Source organism: Sparus aurata, chromosome 15 (assembly GCF_900880675.1).
Source record: "Sparus aurata chromosome 15, fSpaAur1.1, whole genome shotgun sequence".
Classification (NCBI taxonomy): domain Eukaryota; kingdom Metazoa; phylum Chordata; class Actinopteri; order Spariformes; family Sparidae; genus Sparus; species Sparus aurata.
In genome coordinates this window covers 17,102,422-17,118,550 of record NC_044201.1, presented here as the reverse complement: position 1 = coordinate 17,118,550, position 16,129 = coordinate 17,102,422, and the positions used below count along the sequence as shown (strand labels likewise).

Here is a 16,129-nt window from a genome sequence, read left to right as displayed (position 1 = left end):
ACAAAGAGGGTCTGTGACCTTGACAGCTACAATGAGGTTAGATTTGGTCTGCCGGATGTTTCTAGCAAATCGAGCAATACTATTTCATTATCTGAGGATGGCAGACGGCGTGACACGGGAAGTTGGTAAATTCAGCAAACTTCTTCTTAACAAAACAATGCAATCAGTGTCTGGATTTGGCCTCTTCCTACTATTAATGTTTAGTTTTGGCCCTGGGCACCCCTTGACTATTTGATTAATTTGAAAGGAGTTGATCAAACCAAAAATAATTTAAATAATTTTTCAATAAACAAAGATAGCCAAATATTTTCCGGCTGCTTTTCTTTTTCATTTATGATAGTAAATGATGAGGACCTATCCGCTGCAATTAGTTGCCTGCAAAAACATTGATACTTTGAAATATCCATCCAAGGTCATTCACATTGTAGAGTTTCCGATTGTACTTCTGCTCAGTGTGAAACCAAATTTTGACCATCATGCCAAGCAACAGTGCTTTGCATTTTATTTGTTAAATTCAAAGATTGGGCATTTGCAATGGGCAAATATCTTGCTCCAAGACAGTCAACCCACATTCATTACTCAAAGAAAGTGATGTGATGTTCTTATGAAAAGAGGAGTTTATATGCTGAACGTTCTTATGCTTTATTGCCAGATGTAACTGAAAAGAGTATATGCATATTGTCATATTGAAAGTCAGATTTCTGTCCAGTATTTACCACTGTTGCAAATGCAATGCAAGTCTTTAAAGATCAACAGTGCAAGGACCCCTCAGATTTACCCTTTTTAACAGCAGGGATTTAAAATAGTTTTCTGTTAAAAACCAAAGCAGAGTCTCTTAGTTCCCCACGCTGTCTCAAAAGTAGGCCATCGACTGCGAAAACAGAGGAGGTGGAGAGAACTAAGCGAGTGAAAGATCCAGCGGAGGAAGAGGAGGTGTGCGTGGAGGAGAGACTGGGGAGGGTACAGGTTTATTTTTACCTCTCTGCCAGTATAGCCCCACTTTCTAATTAACTGCAAATTAACTTCTGATAAGCTGAGGGCGGGTGGCAGAGTGCCGTGGCTACATATATAGACTTGGTTGTCCTCCCATCCCTTCTGCTATTAGCCCACTTTCTCTCCAGGGCCTAGGCCTCCGTGGGCTTGCCGGAGCTCCTCAGAGCCACCCTGGCAAGGCCAACATCTGTTCCCCTGAACCATCACATCAGAGATGGGGCAGCCTAAATCTGAGCACTCTAGAAAGCTCTGGATAAATTTCACCACGACCAAGCTGTTTTTTTTTCCATCCTCTGCTCCATGTCGAGTTGTTCTAGGACACATATTCCCCAGATGAAATACTTAAAGATTTGTTAGTAAAACTGTCAACAGTATGGTTTTATTGCCTCATTACCACAGACATCTCTCAGTCAAGTTCGTGTCTGCTGCGTTTTTTCATTCAAAGTACACTTTGTGCTGCAGAGTGTTTGTGATTGAGTGCAATACACCTGAAACCTTTGAATTTGCAGAGAGCTCAGCCAACAATGGTCTTGGGACAAAAGGACTGATAGAAAGAGCTAAAAATATCTGGATTATTTATCCAAGGGTTGTCATTTTACGTGATGGTACTATCACTGGGGTCCCTAATTTCAGTATTAAAACTTGACACACACACGGACATATTTTAAAGGTAGTTTTTGTGCAACATTTGCCGATAAGCCACCAAACCAAGCATCCCTGTGAGGCACACACCTAACTGTAAACAGCATCAACCTGCACCTTTTAGTGTAAACTTATGACTCTACTATATGTGGCTTTTTGCAGTACTACCAGGATGGTCAGGTGGCAACTCTCTGGTCTGAACCTTTCTGTTCCTCTGTCTGCCCGTCTCCGTCTCACTCTCTTTTTCTCTTCCTCCATCCATGTGACTAATGACAAGGTCCAGTGCTTATGTCCTTATATAGACCTATGCTCTGTCTCATCTGGCTGAGGCTGGGATGATGGTGCACACACACACACACACACACACACACTTGCTCTGTCTTGAGACATTTAGGTGCCCCTAGAAATGTCAGTATATATCAGGCAGGAGCTAGATAAATGCATTGTTATAGTTTATCCGTGGAAAGTTCTGCAGTCAGTTCCTACCTTGATGATAAAAGAATCTTTCATTTTCTGAAGTACATTTAGTCCTCTCCTATCCGACTAGGGCGTGACCCATGATTGGAACAAGAAACACTGGCTCTGTTTCAGTCTGGCTAAGGCGGTGTTAACAGTCGGTAGATAAAATGTAAATGATTCTCACTTCTTGTTGCTGCCATTTGTCATGATAGAGCCAACAAATGATATTATCCGTACAGCAAAAAGGTGACTCATATTCCAACTGCAATATCTCTTAAAATAATTGCAGTATGATATATATTTTTTTCAGCCTTTAGATAAATGGTGTGACAATTGGCATTCTTGCTGGAATCAGTCGGTCGTCTTCAACCAGAACTCCAGTGGTTGCTGACCAGTTAAGGATTTTCAAGAGTGTTCAGTCAGTTCAAGATCTCAGTGAATTGTTGGAAACAGTATTTAAGGTAACTAGTCTTTAGATTTGCGCCAATCCTAAAGCACCAAAATGTAACTTCCTGGAGTAAGAGAGTTGATTGTTGAGTCTCATAACCAGATCGACAAGTACTGATGCTCTTGGTCTCAGTATTTTACTACCAGATGATGAGGCTCAACATTTTTACCCAACTCATTGTTCAATCATATTATATTAAACAGTGTGCTATAGAGGGAGCTAGGCTAGCTGTTTCCCCTGATTCCAGTCATGTAATTAAGACCAAATCCTCATTTGTAATTAGTTAATTAAGGTGTGCAGTTACTTTGTTACACTATCTCTTCACCCTGACATTTCTGCAAACAACCTATGACATATCCTGGGACAATTCACCCACAAATTTTACTTTAATTTTGAGAGATTTCCATGAAAAGCAAAGAAACATGTGCACACTGGTTAACAAGTTTTGTTAGTGATATATTCACGAGTATTAACGCTTCAGATTATTTTTTATTTAAAGAGGTGATTGTGAACCTTAATACTCATAATATACAGTTGAGCACACATATGTCTTGGGCTACTTTAACATCAAATGACAAATGCCATTGCATGCATTTGAACCATTTGGACAGAGGAAAATATTTTAGATAGAGTTGTCATGGCAATAACATATTTGTAGTGCTTTGTGCCCTGATGCTATCCAAGGATACTGCACCTACTTGTGTAATATATTAGGGCTTTGTTACAGATACCAACAGAGCCTGCGGATCCCATGTGTATTCTTATTATAGACCCGTCTTGTTAGGACAAACTCTCCAACATACACACATACACACAAACACGCAAGAGCTGTTCATCAGACCTAGTTATCGACATAGGGAGATCTCTCCTTAAATGGTAGACCGCCTGGGGCCCTGTCTCTGTTTCCACTGCACAAACTAAATGGAGTCCAGGTCTGGGAATAGCCTTTTAAAGTGGAGTAGAGAGAGGGAGGAATGACAGATACAGGCAGAGCAAAGGAAGGTGAGAGGAAGAAAGATGAGGGAAGTCTTGTTGATGCCCTGGAGACCATGATTCTGAGAGACCCTGAGAGAAAGATACTGCAATTGGAAGAAAGCAATTTCCTGTCTGTAGAAGTTGTTTGTCATGTCTTACTAATGCACCACTGTGTTTGCTGTTGATCAAGAGAAATCTGAAATTGCGTAATCCAGCGCAACCTATCTCCCAATTGAAACAAGTTGATGCACACACATTGAACCACACTGGATCTGTGATTAAGTCAGAAAAATACTTAGTAAAGTCACTAATATCTGGTCTTTTTTCTCTCTCTTTCCAGCCTGAAAATCTACAGAAAACATGGCTGCGGGAGTTTTACCAGGTAAGCCATACAGTATCCAAACTCAAATACATAGCGATGTCAAGTCAAGTTTTATCTTACTGTGGGGGTCAGACACAAACCTTGTATGTTCATTATATGATTACTGGTTATCACTTTTGACATGTCATAAGTTGTCTAAATAAGAATAATTTAAAATATATGTAATTAATTGCAACATATTTTTAGCATCCTCTCACCCTTTCCCAGCTGCAGTAGTAGTACAGTGGATGTGCTACTGTCACAGTAGTCCTGTTATGTGCTTTCTATAGCTTCTAGTGCTGTCATGGGACCGTGACCACAAACCTTGAGGCTAGGCCACGTGATTATCTTTTTCAGTTGAGGCACTGTCGATTAGGTCAAGTGAAGGCATGTGCTTCCTATAGCATCAGTGTCTTTTTTTTTTCAAAGTAAACATCTAAATCTGATTCTGCCTTCAACCTTTTCATATTCAACTAATCTTTTTTTAGTATTCATAGAAAACGAGTCCAGCAGACTAATGTTGGAATAAGCTGCTGTGATCTTTTCACCGCATTCTCACCCCTCTAAACACAGTGTTTTTTCAGAAAGTAACAGCTCAAGCTCCGTCATGTTTCAAATCTTACCTTTTCATCTACATAGGAACCCCTGTCTAACCACAACTCTTTCCACTGTGGTAAGGGAAGTGAGGCAGCTAGAACTTGTAACTGCTGAAAGTGACAGAGAGAAAAGGTGGGGAGCGACACACAGATAGTTTTGCTATTATAACCAAAAGGTGAATTTAGGAATTAAATACATCCTACGAAACATTTTAAACAGTTAAAGGTAGAATATTTAAGGATTGGCCACCTGTTTAATTCATACTGCTAACAGCTAGGGGTAGCAAATAACCAGAGTAACACCGAACTGCTGGTAACTGTATTCTGTTTAAGCATCCGTGACTGTGGCTACTGTTAGCTTCTTAGCTCAGTTAGCAGTGCAGCTAGCTGGAATGCCAGTATTAACATGGTGGACACAGGAGCTTTACAGCTAGAAGAAGGAGGTGTTCAGGTGCAGGGCTAGCTGGTTGGCAGGCTAACTTTGGCAGATAGTTTGTCAATACTGGATGTAAAGACAAATTTGAGCCATTGTATTCTAATGTGTGACGTGCCTGTTAAATAAGCAAAGTTCATTTCATTAAATTGAATAATACAATATCTTAGTGATTAGAAAATAAAAAAAAGTTATACCACTGTACAGATGTTGTTAGCTGTTATTTTTGTACCATCTGTGATTTGAAACTGTGTTCATTACTCTCTGAATTTGTACGTTAAATACTTTTTTTTTGACGATTCGAATGATTGAGCATTATACACGGTGCTGACCTTGCAGGACTACATGTCGCTGTGAGCTTTAGAAGCAGGGGGAAAAAAAGCAACAGCTAAAGCCAGCTTAACACAACACTGAGTCTGGGGGAGATGCCGATGACTCAGCAGGTGTTAAATTCACATGTACAGAAGGAAACTCATAATAGGAATCATTGATAACATCAGCATGTAAGCCATATAGCTCAACTGAATGAAAACTAGCTAGGCTCACCTAGCTTGCTTAAGATAGCAAGTCCAAAGTGCAGGAAAGGCATGATTTATCCTCCCTCATGGTAAATTAAGGGGAATATATCTTGAATTGCTAACAGTTAATCAGGACTCTAGACTCTAGACCTTTCCATAAATGTGTCCTTGCTTTTTGAAAAAGGGAAACTTACACACAGCAGCTGCAGTTTTATAAGAGTTTATATTTTCTCACACAGAATGTAAAACTAATCGTAACATTATTCCACCGATATCACTTCACCAGTATCAAATCCTCCACACAGTAAGTTTTTGTTGTTGCTGTCAAAGTCAGAAGTGGCAGCACCTGATGAATAACAGACAGTATGACACAGAGGGAAGGTCGGAAAGAAATTCAGCAAAAAAAGAATATAATGAAAGACACCCAAGGAGAAACATACTGACAGAGAAAGAGAAGAGGAGACGGAGAATGAGATTATCTCTATCTCCAAATCCATCAGGAAGGATGGCCGGAATTCAGCAATTCTTATAGCGTTACTCAACACTGCTGTCAGGCTAAATAGCCCGCTATTGATTTGTGTGTCAGTGATAGTAGCATTAGAGCCATGAATGTCTGTAGCCGGATGATGTACTGCAGCGCCAGTGTTTCTACTATACAGCAAGACAGGCCAAACAGAAGGAGGATCCTACCTGGGTAGCGTCCAGGTAGACACACACAGTCACACACACGCAGTCACACACACACACACACACACACACACAGTCACACACACGCAGTCACACACACACACACGCACACACACAGTCACACACACGCACACACACAGTCACACACACACACGCAGTTACACACACGCAGTTACACACACGCAGTCACACACACGCAGTCACACACAGTCACACAGTCACACACACACACGCAGTCACACACGCGCACACACACACACACACACACACACACCCACACAGTCGCCTAAACTAAGCTGCACAGCACCAACAGAGAGATGGTTGGAAAGAAATACATGTCCGAGTGAAGAGGGTGATGTGAGGTTAAGGGTTAAGGAGACACATTTTCACTCTCAGGATCAGGAAGTGGTTTGACTGACGGTGGTTTTCCAGTTGTGAACAAGTATCCTGGAATAACTGCACTTGATCCAAACATTTTTTCGACAGTTATATGTGTGTGAGCTTATTAGCGAATGAATGAATAACTATACAGTGTAGTTGGGACTCTTCTTAGGGCCTTTTTACTGTATATTATACAGTGGCAGTAAGGTAAGGACACAGTGACCGTGAGGATATCTACTTAAAGATGTTGTTTCGCTACACTTTATTCATAATGTAGTAGTTTTTTGAGGAAATGTGTTTCTGTGGGCAAACACATTGTTTGTTTCAAGTGTTCTAAATGTGAGTTTAGGAGCTTATCAGTGCAAAAATGTGGAGCACTGCTGGCAAACTCAGTCCAAGTCCTCAGGAGTCACTGCCTGGCTTAGCTTTTTTGTCTTCCTGTTGGCTTTTAATGCCTTCATTTGGCAACATATCACACACGAAAAATGAAATGATAATTTGCTTCTTCCCATTAAACAGATATGTTCTTTTCCCTATCTGCCACTGGTGTCAATAGTGCGACAGTGGTTGGAAAGAAGCTGGAAAAAGTGGTTAGTTGAGACCTGTATGTAAACCAAGTCAATAAACGACACCTCAAACACTGTAGAGAAAAACACACAATCTTATTTACTATTCCCAGGAAGCTCTGGTCCATTGGTTGTGACGGAAAATATTCCAGACTCACCCTGAACATACACACAAACACACACAGCCCAACTGTCATCATTCTGTTTAGCCTCAAGCATTTACAAGAATATGGTTTGTCACATTCTCAAATATTTTTGCAAGGCTATGAAACGTATACCTCTAACTCTGAACACAGAGCGTTTGAGATCACCATGTTATTTTAGTGTGTCTGCAATCGACTGCTCGGTCTGTAATGGATCGTTTTACGTGGGAGTCACAGATTGCCTCATATAATCTAATTACATATCACACAGATTTAATGTGATGCAGCACTAATAACTAAAAAGTGAATATTGAATGCATGATTAGATTTCCTGGTAATTTCCAGACCAATATGTGCAGCTAAGGCTTCTAAATGTCACCATTCAGTGACATGTCAAATCAACAGTTGTTTAGTTAATAAGGGCTGAAACATCTAGTGGATGGCCTCATGACTTCTGCTTACTCTCACTCAACAGAAAGTAAAATTAGCTCATATTTTGTATACACTTACAGTTAAAAAAAGAAAAACCTAAAAGTCCTAAATCCAGTAAGATTTTGTTACTTCAAAATATACATAGATTAGGTCTAGCTTGAAGTCAATGCTTTACGATGTTCAACATATGTAAGCACCCATTGAGCAGTTAAGTTTGTATTCCACTAGGAACATGAAAGCTAGCAATGGAGACTAACTAGCTGTCATTAGAATGTGGAAGATAGTTAGCCTAGCCAACTTTAGCAACCACTAAATGAGATGAGCCATTGTCAGATTCTGATTCAGTGTTGAATTTGTCCCACATAGGAGTAAGTAAGCAGTCTAGATAGTGTTAGTTGTCTTTTGGTTATAGTCCAGATGTGATGAATGAACAGATTGTTAAGATTTACAGTTACTGGTGGTCCTGTACCCTCAATAATTTATGCATTACTCTGTGATTGTAATCTTGACACAGTGTAGCTAACATATGGAGCCATGGAGGAACATAGGGAATGCTTCACAGAGAGTCTAGAACAATGGCTTATTACTTCAGCACTCCAACTGGTTAACTGCTGTTGTGGCCATTGAAATTCGAAGGGATGTTCTGGACTATTATCAGGGGAGGCTTTCACAGATATTGCCCCAATGGAAGTACCAGCAGAGAAATGGGAAGAAAATATATGTATGTGACAGCTCAATAGCTGTGCATTAAGGAACTATAACTTGCTTGACAGCATTCTCTTTCCCTGTGTTGTTCTGTATCTTGTCTGAGGCTTTGTTCAGACCGCAGGCAAATCAGATCTGAAAGTTTGAGTTTCTGCACTATTAACTTGAAGGTGATCAGATTTTATTTTTTTGTATCCAGACAACATGAACCTTTCTGCATGAGTTGTTGTGGTAACAACATAAGCATTAATCACTGCATCTGCTGGTGACGCAGCTTCCCATTACTGAAGCATGACCAATGGAGATCTATCATCTTGGTCTTTAAAGGAGTCATCACCCGGAAATTGCAATTTCTCTCGTTAAATCATGCATATTGGTGTTGGACCTCTGTTGAAACTTGCCTGAAAAGCTGGAGTTTGAAAGTGGCTAATTTTTTTCGCTTTGGCTTTTTTTCCGAACAGGGATAGCGCACAATAGTGCGCATTCCTAAAGCACGAGATTTTGACTCTGCTCCTGTGGTGACGTTACCACAGGAGGCTACTTGCATAAGCATCAGCTCACAGCCGTCCTCAGCCAGACTTTCTGAGTGAGCACGCCGAATCTGCCTATTTCTCTGTCATTTTCACGCCATACATCGTGACCGCCAGCATTAAAACTCAGGTCTTACATGTAAAACACGAGTGTGAAAAGTAAGAAGGAAAAAAAAAGAATTTACCATTCAGAGACATCCTGCTGTAAACGTGTCTCTTCCACCGTCTCTGCCTCTTCACTCTCCCGTTCGGTTTCCGACTCCGGCTTGTACATAAAAACCTGAATTCCGTGAGGTTCGTCATTTAGTGTGTGTGCCATGACAGGGGGCTGTTTATGTTTTGGAGTCTGTGTGCATGCAGGCTCGCCCCCCATTCCGGCTCTGTCCTTCCTGCGGCCAATCAACGCGCGCCTCATTACATATTAATACAATGCACATCCGGACCGGTCAAAACCTCGCGCATAATCTCGCGTGAGAAAGTCGCGTCAGAACAGAACAAGTGTCAGAACAAGCTCTCTGTTTGATTTTTTTTTTTATGTAAAAACCAAGGTGATGACTCCTTTAAATAATCGGGCTTTCAAGTCTTGAAGCAGACAAGTTATTTCAGCTTGACCCTCCACGGACATGATGTTGTTGTCATCCGTTGTGCTGCGAGCAACATAAAACACACTTTGAAATCTGATTAGAATTGCATTTCAACCAGCTTCAGAATGTGGTTTTGCTTATGATTTTTTAAAAATCTTATTACATATGGGGGTTTTTTCCCATCCAGACTTACTAAAATCAATCTGGATAGAATCTGGATATGCCAAAAACAGATTTAGGCTGCCAGTCTGAACATAGCTCCATAATGTCTTGTACAATTGATGGAGGAATGTGGAACATTTCTGTCTCAAACTGTTGTGGCTAGAATGGTTCAACTGGATTGGACTGGGCAGTCTCTCTATAATTAAATACAAATGCAGTTTTCAACCAATAGCAGCAGGCCGTACTTTTGACAAATGTCACAGAATTATGTTAAAGAAAACTCCAGCTCTAATTTAGAAGCTGTCAGCGTTGATATCTTTACCAAACTGCTGGTATTTAAAGATTATGATAGAACACAGTTGACAGGACCCATATGCCGAACAGGATTAGTTAGAATAAAAAAAAGTCTTGATTGCCTCAGGCTTAATCTCACCAATACCAAGCTATGAAAATATGCCTGAACTGTCTCTGATACTGATGTTTGAAACTAGTTTCAATTTCCAGTTTTAGTATTTTTTATAATTGCTTTCCTATCGACTAATCTAAATCTATTAAAAGAGCCCTATTACACTAGGAATTTAACCTCATTTGTGACTGTACGAATTACCATCTACTCCACAAGTCACTGATTCTTTGTCTCAGCCTCCTCCTGGTATTTATTACTGTCAGTGGCGTGTCATGACATGTTGATTGCCAGGTGATTCCAGCCTGTGTGTTCTGTTTAACACTAAAGTTATTGACTATAAAGAGCACTGAGCATGGCCTTGTGTGTGTGTGTGTGTGTGTGTGTGTGTGTGTGTGTGTGTGTGTGTGTGTGTGTGTGTGTGTATTTCAGACAGAGAGAGAATGTGGAGAAACATGTCCTGGTCACGGCTGTTGAGGAATTCTGTTTGCATTGTGCAGCTTGCGCATTTTAGAGGAAGGTATCTTACTGTATCTGCTAATGTGTGTGTGTGTGTGTAGTGAGCAAGAGAGGGAAGAAAAGCATGCACAGAGAGAGAGAGAGTGAGAGAGTGTGTGATTGTGAGAGAGAGAGAGAGAGAGGTGTGCCCCTGTGTGAACCAGGCAGGCCTGTAGCCTCATGCCAGCTCTGAGCCGCTGCCGGCTGACGTCATGGAAAGAAGCATCAGACTCTGAACTTGGTGCGGCTGGGAACAACCAGCAGTGATGGCTACAGTTCACTACAATCAGCCACGCTACGCTAGCTCATCGTGACCCCCCTCTGCACACACAGTACACTCACTGTGTCTTCTGCTCCGTCGCCTGCTGTTTAGTCAAGAGATCTTCAAACTGCTATACGTCTCTTACTGGAAAAATAAACAGCATATTGTTTTAACCTCTGCTTTGACTTGGCAAGAATCCAAAAGCCGTTTCACACAGGAAAAGTTCACTCTCACACCCTATAGATCGAATCACTTTAATCATATAGTCACATCTTGTATTCAGGAAACATTTAAGAATACGCAACGGGTGTTGCCAGCGCCCCCAAAACTGCCACATGCTTCTCCGAAGCAACTGTGTGTGTTCTAGCATTGGTCAAGTTTTTATGCTTAAAAACTAATTACAACTGACGTCCCGGAAAAGAACCAATAAAAAGCTGTTCAACTGGCTTTTATAGATGTGGGACTCCAGCAAAAGGCATTGTTTAAGAATGCCTGTGGGTACCTGCGCCCTTTCTACATATCTTTATATATCTCTATGTTTTGTATCTGTTTTATCTCGTTTCCTTCAGCTACTCGGCACAGTGAATGACACAGCAGATCAAGTCTGCAGCTTGAGGGAGTTCCTCAAGGAAATGAAATTGTTTAATCGTATGACACACCTTGGTGGCAGTTCATTGACAAGTTTGCACCAGCTACTGCCAACCTTGCCACAGTCCTCAGTCTTTCTCCTCTCCTGACTCCATGTAGATTTCTTTCTCTCTGACTCATTTTGCAGCTTGTTCTCGTTCCGAGCACATCAAATACAGTGGCCTGGCCAGTGGCCTTATGCCTAGATGCTAAGTTTGATACTGTAGGGTACCCTTTTAGGCTCTCTTCTTGAAGTGCCCCTCTCATGCAGCATGCAGTCTTTTCCTAAATCTAACCAAGTAGTTTTGTGCCTAAAACTAACCAACTACTTTTTGTGCCTAAATATAACTAAACTGTTACTGTCTGACAACCTTAGTAACAGTCCAAAAGTCATTATCTATCATGCTTGAAATCATAATCAGTAAGCTTTATTTTAAATGTTTTGTTGTTGAATATTATGTATTATTGCTAAATTGATTGCGCAGCCCTTCATGAGCAAAACTGATGCTAGAGGGGTAGGTAGAGCGTCACAGTTTTAAGCTCAAGGTCTCTGACCATGCTGCCATATTTGACGAGCGTGGGATTGAGGATGAGGGTGTTTTGAAATGCTTTCAAAGCTGTATGTTTGGAGCAGTTTAGACAAACTGTAACCGTAACTTGGTTAATTTTATCTAGGCAGGTGAGAGCAATTTGTATTCCAGTAACTATATAAGATGTCCGCGACTGTAGGTCTCTTTACGGGAGACGGATGTGTGTTTCTTCAAGTAAAAATGTAGCCTTAACGATTTACAGGAACCTACCCCTGAGTGTAGGGTTTAGTGCATAAAGAAACATCTATATCAACATCTGGTGGTTGGCTCTTACTCATACATGCAAAGGCTGATATAACAGAATGATTCAAATTTCGTGGTATTACTCATTGAGTTTTATCTTCATGTAACTGGTATGAATTTCAGAGACGGAAAATTACAGGAAAGAGTGCAGACATCCATCGGGCTTAGTTAGAGTGAAAGGGACAGTTATTTATGACTTGCTACAAAAAATATTTCAGACTCCGACTTGGGTTTCATCCTTAGTTAAATTGTATTGGACCGTATGAGATGAGAATTAGTTAAAAAGCACAACTCTGTTGTTTGTAAGGCTTGTGATACATGCAATGGCTTTTTCGAATCTTTGTCTCTGATTCCCTTGCCTCATGAGAGTGAATCAAATGCTGTATCAGGGCTCTCACCCTGTCTCAGGATATCCCTCTCATTTACACATAAGCAAAGCAGGGTCATTTGCTTGCTCCACGTGTGCAAGACTGGGTGCAGTGGGAATCCGGCTGTGCTGCTGCTGTGGTATATACAGTGTTTTGCATTGCACACGCAGAATTGAACAATCCCACAGCCAATTTGCATTGGAAACTTCTCTGGACCGTCACAGGCCAGTGGTTGTGTCTCATCCCCACATCCAGTCTTGTGATTTGGAAATTGCAGAGAGTTGAAGGTCATCAGATAGTTCACTGATTTGATATTTATTTTAAAGTACCTGATCTCTAATTATGTTATGGGTCATTGGCTTGCTGGTGAAACCCCAGGCCTACCTGAAATAGAGATGTAATTAAATTAAACAACCTTTTTGATGTATTGTTATATCTCTTAATACATTTTCACTTGATAAAATCCAGATATATTTACAGAATCTTTTTATTGAGTGCACCATGTTTGACAATGAAAAGCAAAGAATCCTTGCTGACGTCAGTTCACAAACTCCAAATTCCTTTGATTATTTTCCACCTCTAAATAGGAACCATGAAATAGGACTCATGCTCTCCTGATTAGGCTTCGTCAAAAGCCCCCTCTGTCTCTTAGACCATATCTGGTGCACAGTGCTGCTTTTGACCTAGTTTATGAAGATGAAGCAAACTGTAAAAAGCCCAACTTATATTCTTCATTATAAATATGGACTACAAGTTGTCAGGACTTGTATGAATTATCAGTGTAAAAACTTCAGTTGAGGCCCGAAACCAAGATAACTTCTTGTTTAAACTAAAGTAAGTGCACCTGGGTAAATCCTGATCCTTAGCCAGTGTTCCTTACAAAGTCAGAAACTTCTGTTTGTATGAGTTCTATATATGCAGGAGCATTTACTTATACAGTGCGTAACTTGAATACATGTCTAGACAGGGTTTCCCCCAGAAAACTTGCTAAACCCAGTGGTAGGTTGGAAGGGCGGAACACCGGTGGCGAAGCGTGGTTTTTTTGCGACAGGGGCCTGACACAGGCCAGCAACTGACTGATGGCGGTGTCCTATAGGTAACAGATTCATGACGTAGTAGAGTTTAGAGTGGTTCCATACTGCCTTGCATTAAATCAGAGTTAAAAGTTAATTGGTGGGCAATTACGTGCTTTAGGAGCCAGTAAAGGCATTCAAAACCACCAATGGCTCCATATTAATCACTGGCTCGAATGCTGCAGCGATTGACAAGCCTATAACATGAAAACAGTGCAAGCTAAATTGGATATTTCATAATAGATATTTCATTATAATCAGTGACATATATTGACATTTGAAACAATGTGGCATTGTTTACATTTGCTTCTAACTGCTGCCATATTGATGCTGGTGTGATGGTGGACCCAACATGAGCGTTTAGTACATCTTGCCTATAAGTAGTGCAAGAACCTTCTTCAATAAAAGCTCTATGGCTTGTCTTCATGTCAGGAACCTGAGACAGTGCAACATGCTTTGATTTATTGTAGAAACTATGACCGCCAAAGACAAGATCTACTTAGAGAATTGCAGGAAATTGGCTTGGAAGAAGTAACTCTGAAAAGTATTTTTAGAAGTAGGGTCAAGCAGGAGGGGAAAACGCTGTTTTTTCAAATTCTTAAAAGACACTTGTCTATATAGCAGGATATAGTGCAGTAAGGTGCTAGTCCCATAGATGGCAGCAACGCAACTTTTGGATGCCGGCTGCTGTAAAACCCTGAAGAAGAAGAAGAACCACTAAACCACTGTGAAATTAGCGCACTTATTATTGTTAATATTTTCACGTATTGCAAAACAAACAACATAAAACATAATTGGTCAGGTACAGCCACCCGCTGTACAAACTCATTTTGATTAAATCCGCTGGTTCTATGTTTCCCATCGTGGCACGGAGAAGGCTGCTCTACCACTGCCGGGGAGGACGAGCTAACATCCATGCTAGCTGCCTCATCGACCCATGACTAAGCCAACGTCGCGCCACTGCACACCTGGTCAACAGATGAACCAGCGGATTTAATCAAAATGAGTCTCAACGTCTCCGCCTTTGTTCGTCCGACTTAGGAAGATTTTTGTTTTTTTCTTTGTGACATCCAGTTATGTTCAATCACAAGTAGCGTAGTTAGCGTGTAGTGACAGTGGCAGTGGTTTGTGAGGCGTTAGGTGATGAAAGACACCTGACCTCTGACCCGCCATGTGTTCACGTGTTGACCATAAGATGTCGCCATTTAAATAAATAAACGATGCTTAGCCTGGTGGTGGGAAATATAAGCCTGGCGGGCCACCTGGGGGAAACCGTGCTAGATGATCATTCACTTTACAAATCAATCAAATCAAGTGTCTTAGAGACATTGTTATTTATTCGCATACCTCCCAGCATTGATTTTTATTGGGTTACCAACTGTAAGAATTTTTACACAAAGATATGCGAAACAATCATTTTGGACTTCTCATAAAAAATGTTATCAGTATGACCTTTAAAGTCAGAACACTCAACTCTCTTCATCTCTTCCACTTCAAAAGGAAATTCGACTATTTTTATTACTTACACGTCAGCATGTGTTGAAATGACAATTCAGCTCAACAACTTTCACTGTTTATAAACTGTGTATAAATACAGGTAACCTCAGCAAGTACTGTTTAAATGTTTCAACTGCACTATATTAACAGCAACGTGCATTTTCTTCAGAAGTGTAGCCTTTCAGCTTTGAGCAACAGGATTATGGGATTATGTGTCTTTCAAAACGTGTCTCCATGAACAATAGTGTCTTGCTGAATGTTGCTCTTTTACATTCAAAGCTCTACTGACTTTTCAAATGAAGCTTTGAGTATTTTTACTTTTTTTAGGGTGATCACATCACACAACATGACAGACATTCAAACACAATCATCATAATAAATGGATACCCGAGCGAATGCTGATACGTAAGATACATTAAATGTTTTTGGTAACAACTTAAGTGATTTACTATGATAGTGTTAGGATAGTTGTGTATCGTTCCCATTTTATCAAATACCAACGCTTGGGGTAGTCTCAACCTTTAAAAGGGTAACTCTGATTTTAAACATTAAAGTGTGTTTGCAGGTCTTAGGTGGAAAAGTAGTATGAAGCCCTTTTTACCCCAGCAGGGGCTGCAGGTATTCTGATAATGACTTCAGGTGCATTGTGGTTAATATAGGCTCAAGGTTTTGAGAAGCATTCCACTGGTCCAACATCGCACTCCTATAACATTGATTAACTCATTATGGACAAAAAGTAATCGAAATCGTTATAGACACAGACAACCCACACATTCTTCTTTTTCTAAGCGTGGCGCCTGCATTAACCGCAAAGCAACAGCCACTGAGTGACGTCTCAGGAGACAATTTATCAGATTACATGGAGCTTCCTCTGGAGCCACAGAGCTACTGATTTTTTTCACATATGCAGTAATACCTGGAAAGAATTATAAGTTTGGAAGAAAAATGACTGT

General features: G+C 40.6%; 1 protein-coding gene across 2 annotated transcripts in view; it reads left to right on the top strand.

The window, feature by feature from the left end:
• inpp5a (inositol polyphosphate-5-phosphatase A) overlaps window positions 1-16,129 on the top strand; it is a 161,943-nt gene that overhangs the window by 45,559 nt on the left and 100,255 nt on the right. For both annotated transcript variants that reach the window (XM_030441809.1, XM_030441810.1), the window contains exon 2: window positions 3,858-3,899. In XM_030441809.1, the coding sequence (XP_030297669.1) occupies window positions 3,858-3,899 (42 nt within the window). The remainder of the gene's footprint in view (window positions 1-3,857; window positions 3,900-16,129) is intronic.